The 15,923-nt window shown below is 36.1% G+C and overlaps 1 protein-coding gene across 3 annotated transcripts in view; it reads right to left on the bottom strand.

The window, feature by feature from the left end:
* The window catches only part of WWP1 (WW domain containing E3 ubiquitin protein ligase 1), a 123,212-nt gene that overhangs the window by 87,364 nt on the left and 19,925 nt on the right, over positions 1-15,923 (bottom strand). For 2 of the 3 annotated variants that reach the window (XM_003902938.5, XM_017962155.3), the window contains exons 2-3: positions 9,629-9,721; positions 4,952-5,042 (exon numbers count right to left, since the gene is read on the bottom strand). In XM_003902938.5, coding sequence (XP_003902987.1) covers positions 4,952-5,021 — 70 coding nt within the window. In that variant the 5' untranslated portion in view covers positions 5,022-5,042; positions 9,629-9,721. The remainder of the gene's footprint in view (positions 1-4,951; positions 5,043-9,628; positions 9,722-15,923) is intronic. The other variant, XM_009213273.4, reaches the window with a different exon arrangement.

The following is a 15,923-nucleotide window of genomic DNA, read 5'->3' as shown; positions in this document are numbered from 1 at the left end:
CTAAAAGTCTGACCATAGTAAGTCAATTAATTTCTCCGTCCTTACTTGAAAAATTAGAAGAACAGCAGTACCTGATTCTTAGGATTGGTGAGTGAAGGCATGCAAAGGACTATCACCATCAATGAATGCCTGGCATCCAACAATGGTAGCTGTTACTCTATTACTACTGACTATATAGTATTAACTCTTCTCTGAGTTCATTGCAGATCCATCCAAAATACGTCCACTGAATACCCTTACTTGGCAAAATACTCAACAATACTAGAGGGTAAGGTAAGAAAAGAGATTTTGAAAAGATAATAATCTTTAATCTCATGAGGAATTTATAAATATGCTAGCAAAAATGTACATATAAATATAATACTGTGATTTTAAATAACTAGAAAACAATCTTATTAATTCAAAAAGTTGTTCTAGTTAGTAGAATATATAGATTTTTTTTCCCATTTAATGAATTTCCTTTGGTGTTATACACAGACTGTCCTCCACCCTAAGGTTATATAAGTATTTTTAAACTATCAGAAAATGAGTCATGTGTGGGAGGGTAGGGAGCGTTAACTTTAAAATCCCACTCACAATAACGTCTCTTCAAAAAATCTAGTAATAAACTTAATACGTAAGAGTCACATGAAAAGAACAATAAAACTTTACCAATGGAAACAAAGACGTAAGAAAAATGATATGATATATTCCTAGATTTGAAAAATTTAACACTGAAATATTTCAATTAGCTCCAATTTAATACATTATTTTAAAATAAAAACACCAACTGATTGGTTTTGAGTGTTTTTGGTGGGGGCAGAGGAAAAGGAGGGGAGACTTAAATATTCAAACAAAAGCCAAAGAAAATTTGAGAACAGTAAAGGTATATTTTAAAATGCAAAGTAATAAAAGGAAATTTATCAAAATAGTCTTTTAAAAAGCACCATAAAGTGAAAATAATTAAAATGGTTTGACAGTGATGTAAAAGAGAAGTAAAGAGAACAAGCAAGATACTAATGCGTAACAGTGGCATTTCAAATCAATGGGAAGATAGATTAGTCCATAAATGTTGAAACATTTGAAAAGAATGAAGTCTATAATTCACACCACTCATACAAAAATAAGTGGCATATGATTTGGCATTTTTACTTTAAAAAATGAAATTAATGCTCTAGAAGACAAAATAGCTAAAAAAAATTATAAACATGAATATAACATCCCATTTGTTCTTCAATCTCATCCTTTTAATATATCTTGCACACTTTATGCTTCTGACTCTTTCCTGTTGAAAGTCTAAAATCTAAAATATCGAAGATAATACACTTCTATATGCTACTATCCTTAAGTACCTGGTACATTACAGTATATCACCATATGACAATAGGTAGTTTTCTGTTTTATTTTTTCCATCAGTTTCCCTGCGTTCCATGATCAATGCTCTTATTCTTATAAGTTGCTGCCAATCAGATAAGGGTTAAGAACAGAAATGAGGATAAGAGTAACTATGCTAATAATAAAAATAAATTAGGAGATTTTAATAATTCGGCTTAGGGCAGAGTACCTCAGTTTACAGACAATAAACAGCCAGACTGCAATATTAGAGGGGCCTTAACCTGGTTACTTATTGTTTTTAAAAAGAAAAGAAAAGCCTGGGTGTGGTGGCTCACGCCTGTAATCCCAGCACTCTGGGAGGCCAAGGCAGGCGGATCACCTGTGGTCAGGAGTTCGAGACCAGTCTGGTCAACACGGTGAAACCCCGTCTCTACTAAAAATACAAAAAAAAATTAGACAGGAATGTTGGCATGCAACTGTAATCTCAGCTACTTGGGAGACTGATGCAGGAGAATCACTTGAACCCAGGAGCGGGAGGTTGCAGTGAGCCAAGATCGCACCACTGCACTCCAGCCTGGGCAATAGAGCAAGACTCCATTTCAAAAAAAAAGAAAAATCAATACAGAGGTCATTGTAATCTAATAAAAGGAGAAACAACTTGGAGTCCTAAGACCTCTGTTAGTTTCTCATTATTAACCCAAGGCACTTAATTTAATCCCTCTGATTCTCAGTGTCCTCAATGACAAATCAGGAGTCGTAATCTTTATTTAAGAAGTGATTGTGAGATCAGTAAGACTGGGAATTTTAAGGTGATTTTTATTTTAAAAATTAGATCAACAAAACAAAAGACAAAGACAAAAAGAAAAGAAGGTACTAAAACCTGGTACCATTTAGCACAGGTCCATGATCATTATTTCCCAAGAGGAGCACTGTATTTCAAAGGAGAGCAGCAACTGATGCTCAAAATTATAAATACTGTCGTGGCATTGTTTTGGTTACTTAGACTCCCTTGGTCCACATCTATTTTCCAATTGGTTCTCCAGATTTGATTCACCTGAAAGCCTTTCAATAAGTTCTTTTTCAGCTCAAATTAGCCAGATCAGGTTTTTCTTTTTTCTTTCTTTTCTTTTTTTTTTTTTTGAAGAAAAGAAACAGAGCCTCACTCTATCCCCCAGGCTGGAATGCAGTGATGTCATTTCGACTCACTGCAACCTCCACCTCCAGTGTTCAAGTGATTCTCATGCCTCAGCCTCCCAACCAGCTGGGATTACATGCATGTGCCACCATGCCCGGCTAATTTTTGTATTTTTAGTAGAGATGGGGTTTCACCATATTGGCCACGCCAGTCACAAACTCCTGGCCTCACGTGAACGACCTGCCTTGGCCTCTCAAAGTGCTGGGATTACAAGCATAAGCCACCATGCCCAGCCTAGGTTTTTCTTACTTTAAGAACTCTTACACATAGATCAAGATAATTTGAAAGTTAAACTTCGGGTGTACTGTCCATTGGTCCTAGGCAAGTTACAACGAACTGAAAATGTAGTGAAAATAAGGCTCTAAGTTTCTTATACAGAACAAAAGTAAAAGGAATTATGTAAGTGGTTCTTCAGTGGAGTACCTATCAGCTTCATCAGGAGAACTGTTTCAAAAATACATGCCCACTATTCACAGAAAACAAAATACAAATATCCCTTATAGTTCATCCTTACTTACAGTGAGAGAAATGCTATTTAAATAACACTAAGATACCACTTTAGTATCTAATTATGAACAATCCCAAAGCTTGACAATAGATTTTGGTTAGGCTTTGGGAAAACAGGCACTCTCATGTACAGCTGGTGTAGACACAAAATGGTACAGGCCCCATGGAGAGGAACTTGGCAATACCTAGCAAAATTACATGTATTTTTACCCTTTGACCCAGCAATCTAGGATCCTATCCTATTGATACATGAGCAGAAATAATAAACAACTTTTGTATGAAGTTATTTGTTGCAGCACTATTTGTAATAGCAAACAGTGGAACTCCAATGTCCAGCAATAGATTAGTTAGCTTTTTTACATCTATTCAACAAGGTATGGTGCAATAATAAAAAAGAATATTCTGTCATGAAACAAAGTCCAGAATACTATAAAGTTAAAAAAAGCAAAGCACAGAAAAGTATGTAAGAATTAGGGGATTAGGAGGAGAGATGAGATACATATACTGAACACATATCTGCTTATATTTTCAAAAAGAAGCAACAGAAAGATAAAGCAAAGCTAATAAAAAATGTGAACCTACAGGGCAAGGGAGAGAAGTGGGAAAATGGGACCAAGTAGCCAGACCTCTCTGTAGGTACCTTGGTTTTGACTCTGGGACTATGTAAATGTCTTACAAGGTTATAAAACAAAATTAAAAAAACAAAACAAAACAAAAAAAACACTGAAAAAAAAATGAACTTAACTAATTATCAATTTAGTGACATAACCAAATAGAGAATTACTAAGGTACTTTAAAACATGGTATTTTGATTATACATCCTAAAGGGGGAAAACGCACAAAAAAATCTTAAACTGCAATGAGTGGACCTATTGTTTTTGGTAATTTTTTTAATTACCTTTTTTTCCCCCTTTTTTCATCTCCTCCTTCCTCTGTTTTTGGTAATTTTCATGTTATTTTGAACTGGTGTGGTAGGATAAAACAGATAATATGATAATGTCATTTTGAATGAAGATTTTTTGATTAAGAGAAGAGAGTTACAGGTCAGGCACTGTGGCTCACATCTGTAATCCCAGCAATTTGGGAGGGTGGTGCAAAATGATTGCTTGAAACAAAGAGTTCAAGACTAGCGTGGGCAACATAGTGAGACCCTGTCTCTAAAAAAATTTTTTTTAAATTAGGCAGGGAAGGTGTTGAACGTCTGCAGTCTCAGCTACTTGGGAGGCTGAAGCATGAGGATCACTTCAGTCCAGTAGTTTCAGACTACAGGGAGGTATGTTTGTGCCACTGTACTCCAGCCAGGGAGAGAGAGTAAGACCCTACCTCAAAAGAAAAAAAAAAAAAGAAATAAATATAAAGTCAAATTAATTTAATTTTTTTTCCTTTTAGTAGAAAATGGTACTTACAGACTACAGTTATTATTATGAATTGGAAATATCAGCATGAACTAAGGATGTTAAAATATTTTTTATTTTTTGCTTTCTACAATAAACATTTCCTAGCTCTGTTAACTGAAACCTCCCAGAAACAACTAACCTTACAGTAATGAGTACCATGGAACTACAGCACTGTGTAATCCCACTTAAATATTTGCCCAATGATTGAACAAATGACTAAATGTATGTAAGAAGGCCTTTAGCATCCTGCTCCATCCTATCAATCATTTAAGGGTCAACTCAATGATACTTTTCAAAAGCCCAAATTCTCCCACCATTACAGAGGCTGTATCTTCTCTTCATCCAGCATAGGTTCAATAAATATTTACTGAATAAATAGCATACTTTTGGAGGGCATCTACCTTTGAGGCCTATTGCAACAAATACGCCATAGTATGAATCTAAAAGAAATTATATTTCTGGAATAAGTCTGCTGAATTAGGTATTCAAAAGAAAAGTTTATCAGGGAATCACCATATTAAATATAAAAATAACTTACCAGTTACTTGTAACTGCAACCTTCCACTGTGGTTATTACTAGTATCAGACCTTGGTGAAGCAGTGGCCATGTCCCAAAATTCAGCTAAAACCTATTTTTAAAAAAGGGAATTTATTCACGTGTTAGATAAGAGTTAATAATTTTCAAGATATTAAAACTACTTTTTAAATCAACTAAGAAGTTCTCAAAAAGTACAGGGAAATTATGAAGCCTATTACCATCCCATTAAAACAAACCCTAAAGTTAGTTGAAATAACAGAAAAAATGGTGAGTAGTAAGCAAAAATAAAAATAAACATTAGAATGTTGCCCTGGATGTGCCTGCTGCAGGAACGCTGGGATCCAGAGACAAAGCACTGGGCCTGCTACAAGAGGAAGGAGCTGAGATTCCCATACTAAGCAAGGGCCCAAGTCAGTAGAAACTCCTAACATACGGCAGAAGCATATATATATACATGTTTTAGGAAAGTACCCCAATTTAAGCCATTGGGAGTACCCAAGACGAAGACCAACCAAGTCTGAGTCTATAATCTTAAAAATCAAATTTATATGAAAACAAGCCACTAGTCTGGGCAACAGAGCGAGACTCCGTCTCAACAACAACAACGAGAATCTCTATCCAAACAAGACAAAATAAAACTCACAATCTACATGGGGTGGGTGGGAAGCCTCAAAATACAGTAAAAACTACAGGAAAAAACTGACAACTCGGCCATTGTTGTGGATGATTTCAACACATCCCAATTAATCATAAGTCAAGCAGACAAAAAATAATAATGAACAAGCAGGATTTAATAACATCAACAGAACCTCACAACCAACTATTAGAAAATAAAAATTTTTTTCAAAAAATGTTCTAAGTCTCTGTCCGTAATACAATTAAGTTAAAAATCAGTAACAAAAGATAAACTTGAAAAATATGAATAGAATTTAAAAACACTTCTAAATGTTTAATGAATCAAAAGAAACCATGTTGGAAATTACAAAAAAAAAAAAAAAAACTAAGAACTGAGAAACAAAAATACCACATATGAAAATGTATGGGAAAAGTTATACTTAGAGGCAAATTTATAGCCTTAAAGACATACTAGGAAAGGAAAGGTTGAAAACTCATGTGTTAGTAGGTCATCTGGTAAGTCTGAAAGAGAAAAACAGAACAAACCCAAAGAAAGGAGTTAATAAAGAGCAGAAACTAATGAAGTAGAAAGAAGGTAACAGAAAGGATCGACAAAGTCAGAGCTACTTCTTAGAAAACACTAAGATAAATAATAAACGTCTGATAAGACTAATGAAGGGGAAAAAAATGAAACAAAATAGGAAGCCCTAAAACAGACCGACGCATGTAAGGACATAGCCATGTAAGAGATGTAGCAATGCAGATCCACGAGAAAAGGGGGATACTTAAATAAACCTTGAATTAGCCATATGGAAAAAAAATGACACTGGACCCCTACTGCACATCATATATAAAACCAATTCAAGATGGACCAATGACATAAATATGAAAGGAAAACAGTAGAACTTTTAGAACAAATTACAGCAGAAAACTATTGTTTTGTGTCCTCCCAGGATGCAAGGATTTCTTAAGTGACAGGGGCATACTAACCAAATAAGAAAAGTGTGAATATTCACACCTGTAATCCCAGCACTTTGGGAGGCCAAGGCAGGCGGATCACCTGAGATCAGGAGTTCAAGACCAGCCTGGCCAACATGGCAAAACCCTGTCTCTACTAAAAAAAGACAAAAATTAGTCAGGCGTGGTGGTGGGCACATGTAATCCCAGCTACTCAGGAGGCTGAGGCAGGGAGAATGGCTTGAACTCGGGAGGTGGAGGTTGCAGTGAGCCGAGGTCACACCACTGCACTCCAGCCTGGGCAACAGAGTGAGACTCTGTCTCAAAAGGAAAAAAAAAAGTGTGAATATTTTGACTACATGGAAATTGAGACTTCTGTTTATCATGACATCATAAAGAAAATGAAAAGATACGCCAGAAACTGGAATAAATTTGCAAAACAAAAAACTAAAGATTAGTATTTACTACTATATAATACTTACAAATAAGAAAAAGACAACACATTAGGCAAAAGGCTTAACTGTAATTATATAGAAAAGGAGATTTCTAAGGCCAACAAAGATGAAACAATGCCAAATCTCACTGCCCATCAGAGAAATACAAACCACACAGATGTCATTTTTAAATTCATTAGAATGGTAAAAACTAGGAATGTTGATAGTGCCAAATAATGGCAAAAAACATGCAACAGTGGTGGCTCTTATATACCGCTGGTAGGCATTTCAGATGGCAAAATCCTGTTGGAAAACAATTTGGCATTATCATTTAAAGTTAAACATTTGCATGCCCTTCAATGAGCGATTTTGAATTTTATAAAATTTTTGTACCTGTGTACCAAGTATAACCATTCTTCATAACAACAAAAAAAGTGAAAAATACTCAAATGTCCATTGGTAGAAAATGGTTACATAAATTAGGCTAACTCATGCAATGGAGCATTATACAGTAGTGAGAAGAATGAACTAGGTGGGGGTCGTGGCTCACGCCTGTAATCCCAGTGCTTTGGGAGGCCGAGACGGGTGGATTATTTGAGGTCAAGACCAGCCCGCCCAACACAGTGAAGTCCCGCCTCTACCAAAAAAAAAATAATAATAATACAAAAATTAGCCCGGTGAGGTGGCAGATGCCTCTAACCCCAGCTACTCGGGAGGCTGAGGCAGGAGAGCTGCTTAAACCCAGGAGGCAGAGGTTGCAGTGAGCTGAGATCGTGCCATTGCACTCCAGCCTGGGTGACAGAGCAAGACTGCCTCAAAAAAAAAAAAAAAAAAAAAAAAAAAGAATGAATATAGCTATAAGCAACAACATGAATGGATCTAAGAAAAAGAACAGTAAGTAGAAAAGAAAAAAGACAGATGAGTTCTGAGCATTAACACCTTCCTCTCAGTTCTGTCTCCAAGATTTAACATTCTACACTGAAGTCATAAGAAATTCTTCCAACTCCTAATGACAAAGAAGAAATGAATTCTTTTGACAGTTATCATGACCTCATCTTTTGTTTTTCATTTCCTTTGACAACACCATGATTCCATGATTGAAAAAGAAATCCAGAAATGTGGGGTACTGTGGATCCTGAGCCTCAAGAGTTTGACCAACGAACAATTACAGGAAGCCCAATAAAGAACTGCTAAGGTCCAAACAGCCACCAAATAACAAGCTGTCAGTCTTCCAAGGAGTACTCTGTGAATCTCATGGTAACATTTCTGCACACAATAAAGAAACTAGTGTACAGAAATGTTTATTTGTCTATGATATAGCAATATCCACAGAGTCCAAAAATAAGTCTTCACAATTATTTTCTGGTTATAAATTTGAATTTGCCTATTCAGATATTTCTGTCTATTTTTATGTCTGCTCAAACATCTTTTATGATGTTTAAATGCTTTCCTTGAAATGTATAAAGATTTGTAAATTAGATTTTCCTCTATAATAAAATACCATATGTGCAAGCTTTAAAAAGCCTGCAAACATGATTATGAAACTCAAATCAAACAATCATATTTGTGGTATTTTAAAAAGAAAAGATGGAAACAAGTTCAGGATAGCAGTTACTTTAGGGGCTGGGAAAAGGTAAGAATATGGAATCAGAGAGGTCTTCACAGCTCTTTAACCACACTGGGATTGACCTAGTTCTTCGGTTGAGCAGTCGGTTCACAAATGGATTTTATTATTGACTTCTATGTGTTACATATAATCTGGTACATTCAAATTACATGTTTTTTTTTTTTTCTTGTTTAATTTAAAGAATGTATGGAAGGCACGGAAGTAGACACAGTAAAGTATAAATCACTAATTAATCAAGTGTGATTACTGGAGACTGTGATGCAAAAGAAGGACAGATACAGCTTTCACAGATGGCATTTAGTCTTCCAAGAAAAAGACACTTCTTCCTCTAGGCAGTAAATGAGGGACTTAAGGATAGGTGAAGATATTGATTCATTTGGAGGTAGATTAAAAAAAAAAAAATCAAAGACCCTTACTAGGGAACTAAACACAAAGATAACTACTGAGAATAAAGGCAAGAGGCATAGATTACTTATTTGAGAAAAATCTTAAAAGTTTATAATACCCTGGAGACTCGGGAACAGTGCCAACCAGGTAAAAAATTATTCACTTTATTACATGAAACTCTGTGTACTCTGATCCCCACCCCCAATCTATTTTTCTCTGTATTCTATATAAACTCTTTGATATCACCCAATCCCCAGACTCAAGAGTACATGTTCTGGTAACCAGTAACTGCAAATTTAAACTAAAACCATGAAAGATGGTTCAAAAAATGATACTACCTTGCCTTAAAAGGGAAGAGATACAGCAAATAAAATTATCAATTTCAACAATTATTCTCTACACTTCATTTAATAAAGTTATATGACACTTAAAAGATAATGTACTATCATATATTCTCCCATCTGAGCATTACAGTAACACTGTGTGAGGAGGGAAGCACTCTGTCCATCTTAGAGATGAGAAAACTGAGTCTCAGGAGTATCAGAAGTCTAAAGTATTTTTTATGACAACATATTACTAAGTCTACATAATTATCAAAATGTATGAAGTCTCATTATTAAATGTGGTCTTAGTTTAAAAAAATTGTTAATCACTTACTATGTATCAGGAACTGCTAGACACTGGGGATACAAAGATGAGTAAGACACGATTCCCTCTTTCAAGGAGCTCATAGTCTGTGAGGAGACAACCCTGTAAACAAATAAATAGCTTTCAGTGTGATAATTCCTAAAACAGATGCAAAAGGTAAAGTACTACATCCGGGGCACATAAGAGAAGGTAGACAATCCATCCTTCAGGGATCAAGAAAGGGATCACAGAGAAGATAACCTCTGAGGGAACTGCATCTTGAAGTGCGTAATTCTTCGAGAGAGAATTAGAGAAAGAATGGAACGTCCAGAGAACTGCTTGCATAGTGCACAATGGAACATACGGAGAGTGTAATGTGATCAGGCAAACAAAGAGGGTCTAAACTGCATAGGATCCTATGTAATAGTTTATATTGTATTTAAAATATACCATGCATAGTACTTTAAAGTTTATCCTGATGGCTTCAGTGATGAGAATTGCATTTTGGAAAAATAACTTTGGAAGCTGTGGGGGTTAGATTTAAGATAGTGAGCTTATCTGAACTAGAGCACTGGCAGTATGAAAGAAGACACTGAAGATACATATAAGGTCTTTGACCAGATGGCTATAGGATGGCTGAGGGTTACAAAAAAAATAAGAATCTGAAAAACTAAAATTTCCCCCTTCGTTGTCTGGGTGGATGATGGTTCCCTAACCAGGAGAGAGAGAAAAGTAAGACTATTTGACTATTTGACTATTAGGGAAGAGTGCAGTGGGAGAGATTACTAGTGGGAGATTGTGAGAAGAACAGGACCCATCAAGTCCAGGATGGGGTCATATGAGCTAGTGAATGGAACGGAGATCCATTACGGATCAAGTAAGACTATTTTTCACTTCCAGTTCTGCCACTTAAGAGCTGTATGACCAAGTTAACTTTTCCATGGCTCATTTCCTGTATCAGTAGAATAGGAAAAACAAAGTCATCTATCTCATATTACAATGAGAATTAAATGAGATAATATATGTAAAAGACATAGCACTTTGAGTATACAGCACGAAGTAAGGACTCAATAAAGACTACCTATTGTTTTTACTGTGGAAGAAGGAGGTTAAAAATACAAGTTTCATTTGGATATGCAGTTCAAAAGAAAGTTGCTAACAACCAGGTATAATAGACAGCTAGTTAGACAAGCATGCAGTCGAGGAAACAGGTCCATGGGGAAGAAATATTTTGGAGTCACAGTTTATGTAAGTGGCATTAACTTCCATGGAAGACAATGGGCTTGTTCACAGTGGAGATGTTTTGGAATAAATATTGAGCAGAATGAGAGAGTGCTAATCAACTTCTGCTGAGCCCTATTAATACTGTGCTTATCACAAGCCCTCAGGGACAACAATCTGCATAACGGTATGACTTTTATCAAGTTGTCCTTGGTCCCCAGCATATGAGAAGACAAAAAAACTGTATGATCAATTTAGGCTCAGGAATTTAGAAAGCAGGGTTGGCAAAAGAAAAAACGAAGTCTGAGTTTTAGGTCATAATCTACGCTCAGAGGGTATGGTCAGTAATATCTAAGCTAATTATGTCGGTCCAACCCTATGAAAATCCCCAGGCTTGTATAAAGGTTCACTATTATTCAACTGCAAAGAACAGAAAAAAGTCCTGAATGTAGATAATAAACTACATTTCCAGTACTCAGGTTATAGATCTATCAAATCCTCATTTAGAAGGTATATCTTAATTGCCTGCTTACTTCAAAATGTCTTTCTTAAGTCAGAAGCAAAATTGTGAAAGAAAGAAAGAAAGAGGGAGGGAAGGAAGGGGAAGGAAGGGGAGGGGAGGGGAGGGGAGGGAAGGGAAGGGAAAGGAAGATCCAATTCGAACAGATCTGATTCATTCTGCACACTCTGCAGTGTTAAAGCTTTGAAAAGTCAAATAAATACTGTCACATATCTATGTGCCTGGATCAATTAATAAACATACTTATTGGCTGCGTAGTTTATAAAGTGGGTATGGCAAGGATACAGAAATGGTAGAAGACAAAGTCCTGGCTTCAATACCGAGTCTAATTTTGACGACAATACTAATACACAAGAAAAAACTCAGTAACAAGATAGGATGATATGTAACAGAGCAGTTTAGTCCAATAAATGTGGAACCTAAAAGGTTAGAAAGCCTGTACTTAGGCAAAGCTATTTTATCAAGCATAAAATGTAAAACTCAATGAATGTGGCAAAGATAAAAATGGATGAACCATGCAGTCTCCCCCCTCAATATGGCTAAGATTCAGCAACTCTAAAGCATAAAATAAATATTTCATTAAAATGTAAACTACAAAATAGAGGATTACATTTTAAGTTAAATTATATATAGGAATATAGAAATATTACTTCTACATAGAAATACTGTTGGTCATTTCAATGACTTTATAGAATGAGAGAGTAAACAGGAGGGCGACCAACTCGTCCCAGATTGCTCAGGAACATCAGGTTTTAATCTTGCATCCTGGGAAACCTCTCAGTTCTGGCCAAACTGGGGTTTTTGATAATCCTAGCGAACAGTTTAATGGCTCTAACTGCCTAGACAGCTCTTTTGATGTATCTCAAAGAAACTTTTCTAGTGGAATCCTGTTATAAAAGTATAATTCTGTTGGATTTTTCATTTCCATGTGACCTGCAAATTCAGAAAGGAAAAACCAATTTTATAGGAACGACTCATCACTAGGGCTCAAAATCATATCATTGGGACTACATGTCGGGAGAAGGGAACAGTAAGAGGTTTTCTCAATACCTTTTAGCCCTCCGAATCATTTACTTTTAATAGACTCTCTGTCCGTATCATCACCACTGATCTCTCTACTCAAGGCATTTCCAACTAGTGCTACTGTTCTTCCCTGGCCCATGCCATCATCCATCATCCCCATGCCATCATACCCCATGCCATCGCAGCCTATGCATCTATGCCAACAACTCACCTGTCCTGTATCTTGCTGATCTCCGTTCCATTCACTAGCTCATATGACCCCATCCTGGACTTGATGGGTCCTATTCTTCTCACAATCTCCCAATAGTAATCTCTACCACTGCACTCTTCCCTTAGAATTGGTCTGCTTAACTCAGGAACTATAGTCTCTCCAGCAGGCTCCCACACTCCTTCACTGTAGGGGCCCTACTGGCAATGTCATTAATACTTTACATTTGCATAGCACTTCATAGTTTCAACTTTTCACATGTTATGTCAAGAAAACAGGCTAAGTACAATTGTTTCCAATCTTACCAGTGCCACGTTAATATCACTTTTCACTTCTATCTCCTATTGGGCTTTTCTTCCCAGGTTCTGTCTTTATTGTGCCTCTGTCTCTACCTTCAAATAAACTTGGTGTTCTCAATGTATATATCTAACTATTTGAGAAAGAAGCTATCTAATTTCTTTTAAAGCTTTTTATATACAAATAGAGACGGGGTCTCACTATTTGCCCAGGCTAGTCTTTAACCTCTGGCCTCAAGTGATCCTCCCACCTGGGCCTCCCAAAGTGTTGGGATTACAGGCATCAACCAATATGACCAGCCAAAAAATTAAAGCTTTCTTGTCCACACTTGACCTCTCCCTATAAATATCACGGATTGATCCACTTATACTCAAAATACAAGGATGCCCCTCTTCTGATAATTTACAAGTGTGCTGCAGAATAGCACTTCTGAGCTGTACCATTCCAGTGACTTGAAGAGTACTTGCAATATCTACCAGAAAAATGACAAATAAACATGGAATCTACAGGTACTTGTTAGCCTCTGACTTTAATTTGGGTGTTTATTTTAACCTAAAAATGCCTATCTAACCACAGGATCTAATAATTTCAACTATCTTTCCTCCATCTTTCTGTATTTTTGGTCAATTTCAAAGTTCCTTTAAGTGTACAATATATGGCCCTTTAGGAAGTATTTCTATGAGAAAAATGTATTTTTCTTCAAAATGCCCAATTTCCTAAGTTAGTATGAATACCCAACTCTTACTATTCATTATCACTCAATTTCAGATTTTCAGCCAGAGGGAGATAATACATTAATTTTTAATTAACATTAATACATTAATTTTTTTCTGAGCCTGTTAGTTCTGTTTTCTCTTACTCTCTAATTTTTACATCTTCTTTTCCAGTAACATAAATCTAAACCTTGTTTCTTGACTTTTCTTTTTCAGATATATCTCACATCTCCCCTTTCATAAATGCAATCTCTTCCTATTTTTCAACCACTTCATTTTCTTATAGAAAGTGAGCTTCTATTCGATTGTATTTTTAATTTTTAATTTTACTTTATTTTCTTTCTTTCTTTGGAGGCAGGGTCTCACTTTTGTCACCCAGGATAGAGTGCAGTGGCATGATCATGGCTCATTGCAGCGTCTAATACTGGGCTCATGCCACCCTCCTGCCTGAGTCTCGGGGACTACAGGCATGTACCACCATGCCTGGTTAATTTTTTTGTTTGTTTGTGTAGACATGGGGTCTCTCTACACTTGACTCAGGCTGGTCCAGAACTCCTTAGCTCAAGTGAGCCTCCCACCCCAGCCTCCCAAAGCACTGAAGTATTTTTTATTTTTAAAGTTTTATTCCTCTCAAATAATTACACAGAAAACTCCTCTGCTTTACAGTAAGTTACCTCAAAATTTACCTCTCATTAACATGTATAACGTAAGCAAAAAATATTCTTACATTAAAATGCACCATACATATCACAGTTTTGAGCTTGAAGCACCAAATCTTGATTTTTCTGTAGATTCCCTTTTTAATGCCAATTTTAACCATTTCTAAGCTATATGAAAGCCTTGTTCTCAAAATTATTCTATGATCAATCTACTCTAAACTATTAGTTACATAATGAACACAAATTTTTTTCTCTCTCTCAAAGCAACCAACACATAAAATTCACTTTATTTACAGAAATTCAAGTCCAATAACTAGTGAAACTATTTAACTCAATTCTCTTTTCGTTCTCATTAATTCTAATCAAGTACCGTTTTGAGTACTTTAAATTCCATCTATGTCCTTGCTTTCTAAATAGCCCTGCATCACAGCAAGGCTTCAGTAATACCAGAAAATATGATCAGAGCAATTTAATGTGCTCTTCTATCAGAGTTCTTGTTCCAATTAATGACAAAAGTTACAATTACATACCCAAAGCAAAACTAAACTAACCACCCTTTCAAGGAAAATGTGTTTCACGTATACTACCTTTGTCATTTTAGTGACAAAGCACAATAAATAAAATGAGCAAGACCACAGACAATTTTTTTTTTTTTTTTTGAGATGGAGTCTCACTCTGTCGCCGAGGCTAAGTGCAGTGGTGTGATCTTGGCTCACTGCAACCTCCGCCTCCCAGGCTCAAGTGATTCTCCTGCCTCAGCCTCCTGAGTAGCTTGGGCCACAGGTGCCCACACCCGGCTAATGTGTGTACTTTTTGTAGAGACGGGGTTTCACCATGTTGGCCAGGCTGGTCTTGAACTCCTGACCTCAAGTGATCGGCCCACCTCGGCCTCCCAAAGTGCTGGGATTACAGGAGTGAGCCACCACGCTCGGCCCATAGACATATAATTTAACCTCTTTCAGTAGCCTTTGTTAAGCAAAACTTAGGGGAGCCATTGTTTTTGGACTAAGCTCCTGCATTAGGCCCCAAAATACCAGACCAAGACAAAATGAAGCCACTCATGCTAAATGCCACATAATTAAACTAAAAGTTCAAGGAAGCAGATAGTCAAAGCAGACCATCTTTCCCTGAAAACAGACAACAGTCTGCCTGAGTCAACATCATAAAGAATTCCCCTCTGCTTTAATCCTGACATTAACCAGTCAGCTTTTTCTCTGTTGTTGTTTCCTTGTCCCCATCTTACAAAACCCAGCGTTCTGCCACTACCCAGCAGACGTTCTCATTCTATTTTGTAGAATGGAATAAAAGCCAATTAGATCTATAACAGACTGTGAATAAAAGCCAATTAGATCTATAACTAAATTTGTGATAATTTTGTTTTTTGATACCTTCAAGGTAAGATTAGATAAGCACTTTGTGAATTATCAAGTACTATATAAATGCTAAATTATTAAGCATGAAAAATGCAATATTAAATAATATTAAATACAAGGAACAATTTTAAATAATGAAAGTTAAATAATGCATTTATAGAAAAATAATAGTCCTGCTACATTTATACGATTTATATCAGTTAATTCTAAACACTGAGGTGCTTTTGAGATACTAATCCCAGCTTTTAAATAATTTCTGATGAAAATTTCTGTAAAAAGACACTACACTCAATCCTGTCCTAGCATTAAGT

This window comes from Papio anubis, chromosome 8 (genome assembly GCF_008728515.1).
Source record: "Papio anubis isolate 15944 chromosome 8, Panubis1.0, whole genome shotgun sequence".
In the NCBI taxonomy this organism is placed as follows: domain Eukaryota; kingdom Metazoa; phylum Chordata; class Mammalia; order Primates; family Cercopithecidae; genus Papio; species Papio anubis.
This window is presented reverse-complemented; position numbering and strand designations above follow the sequence as displayed.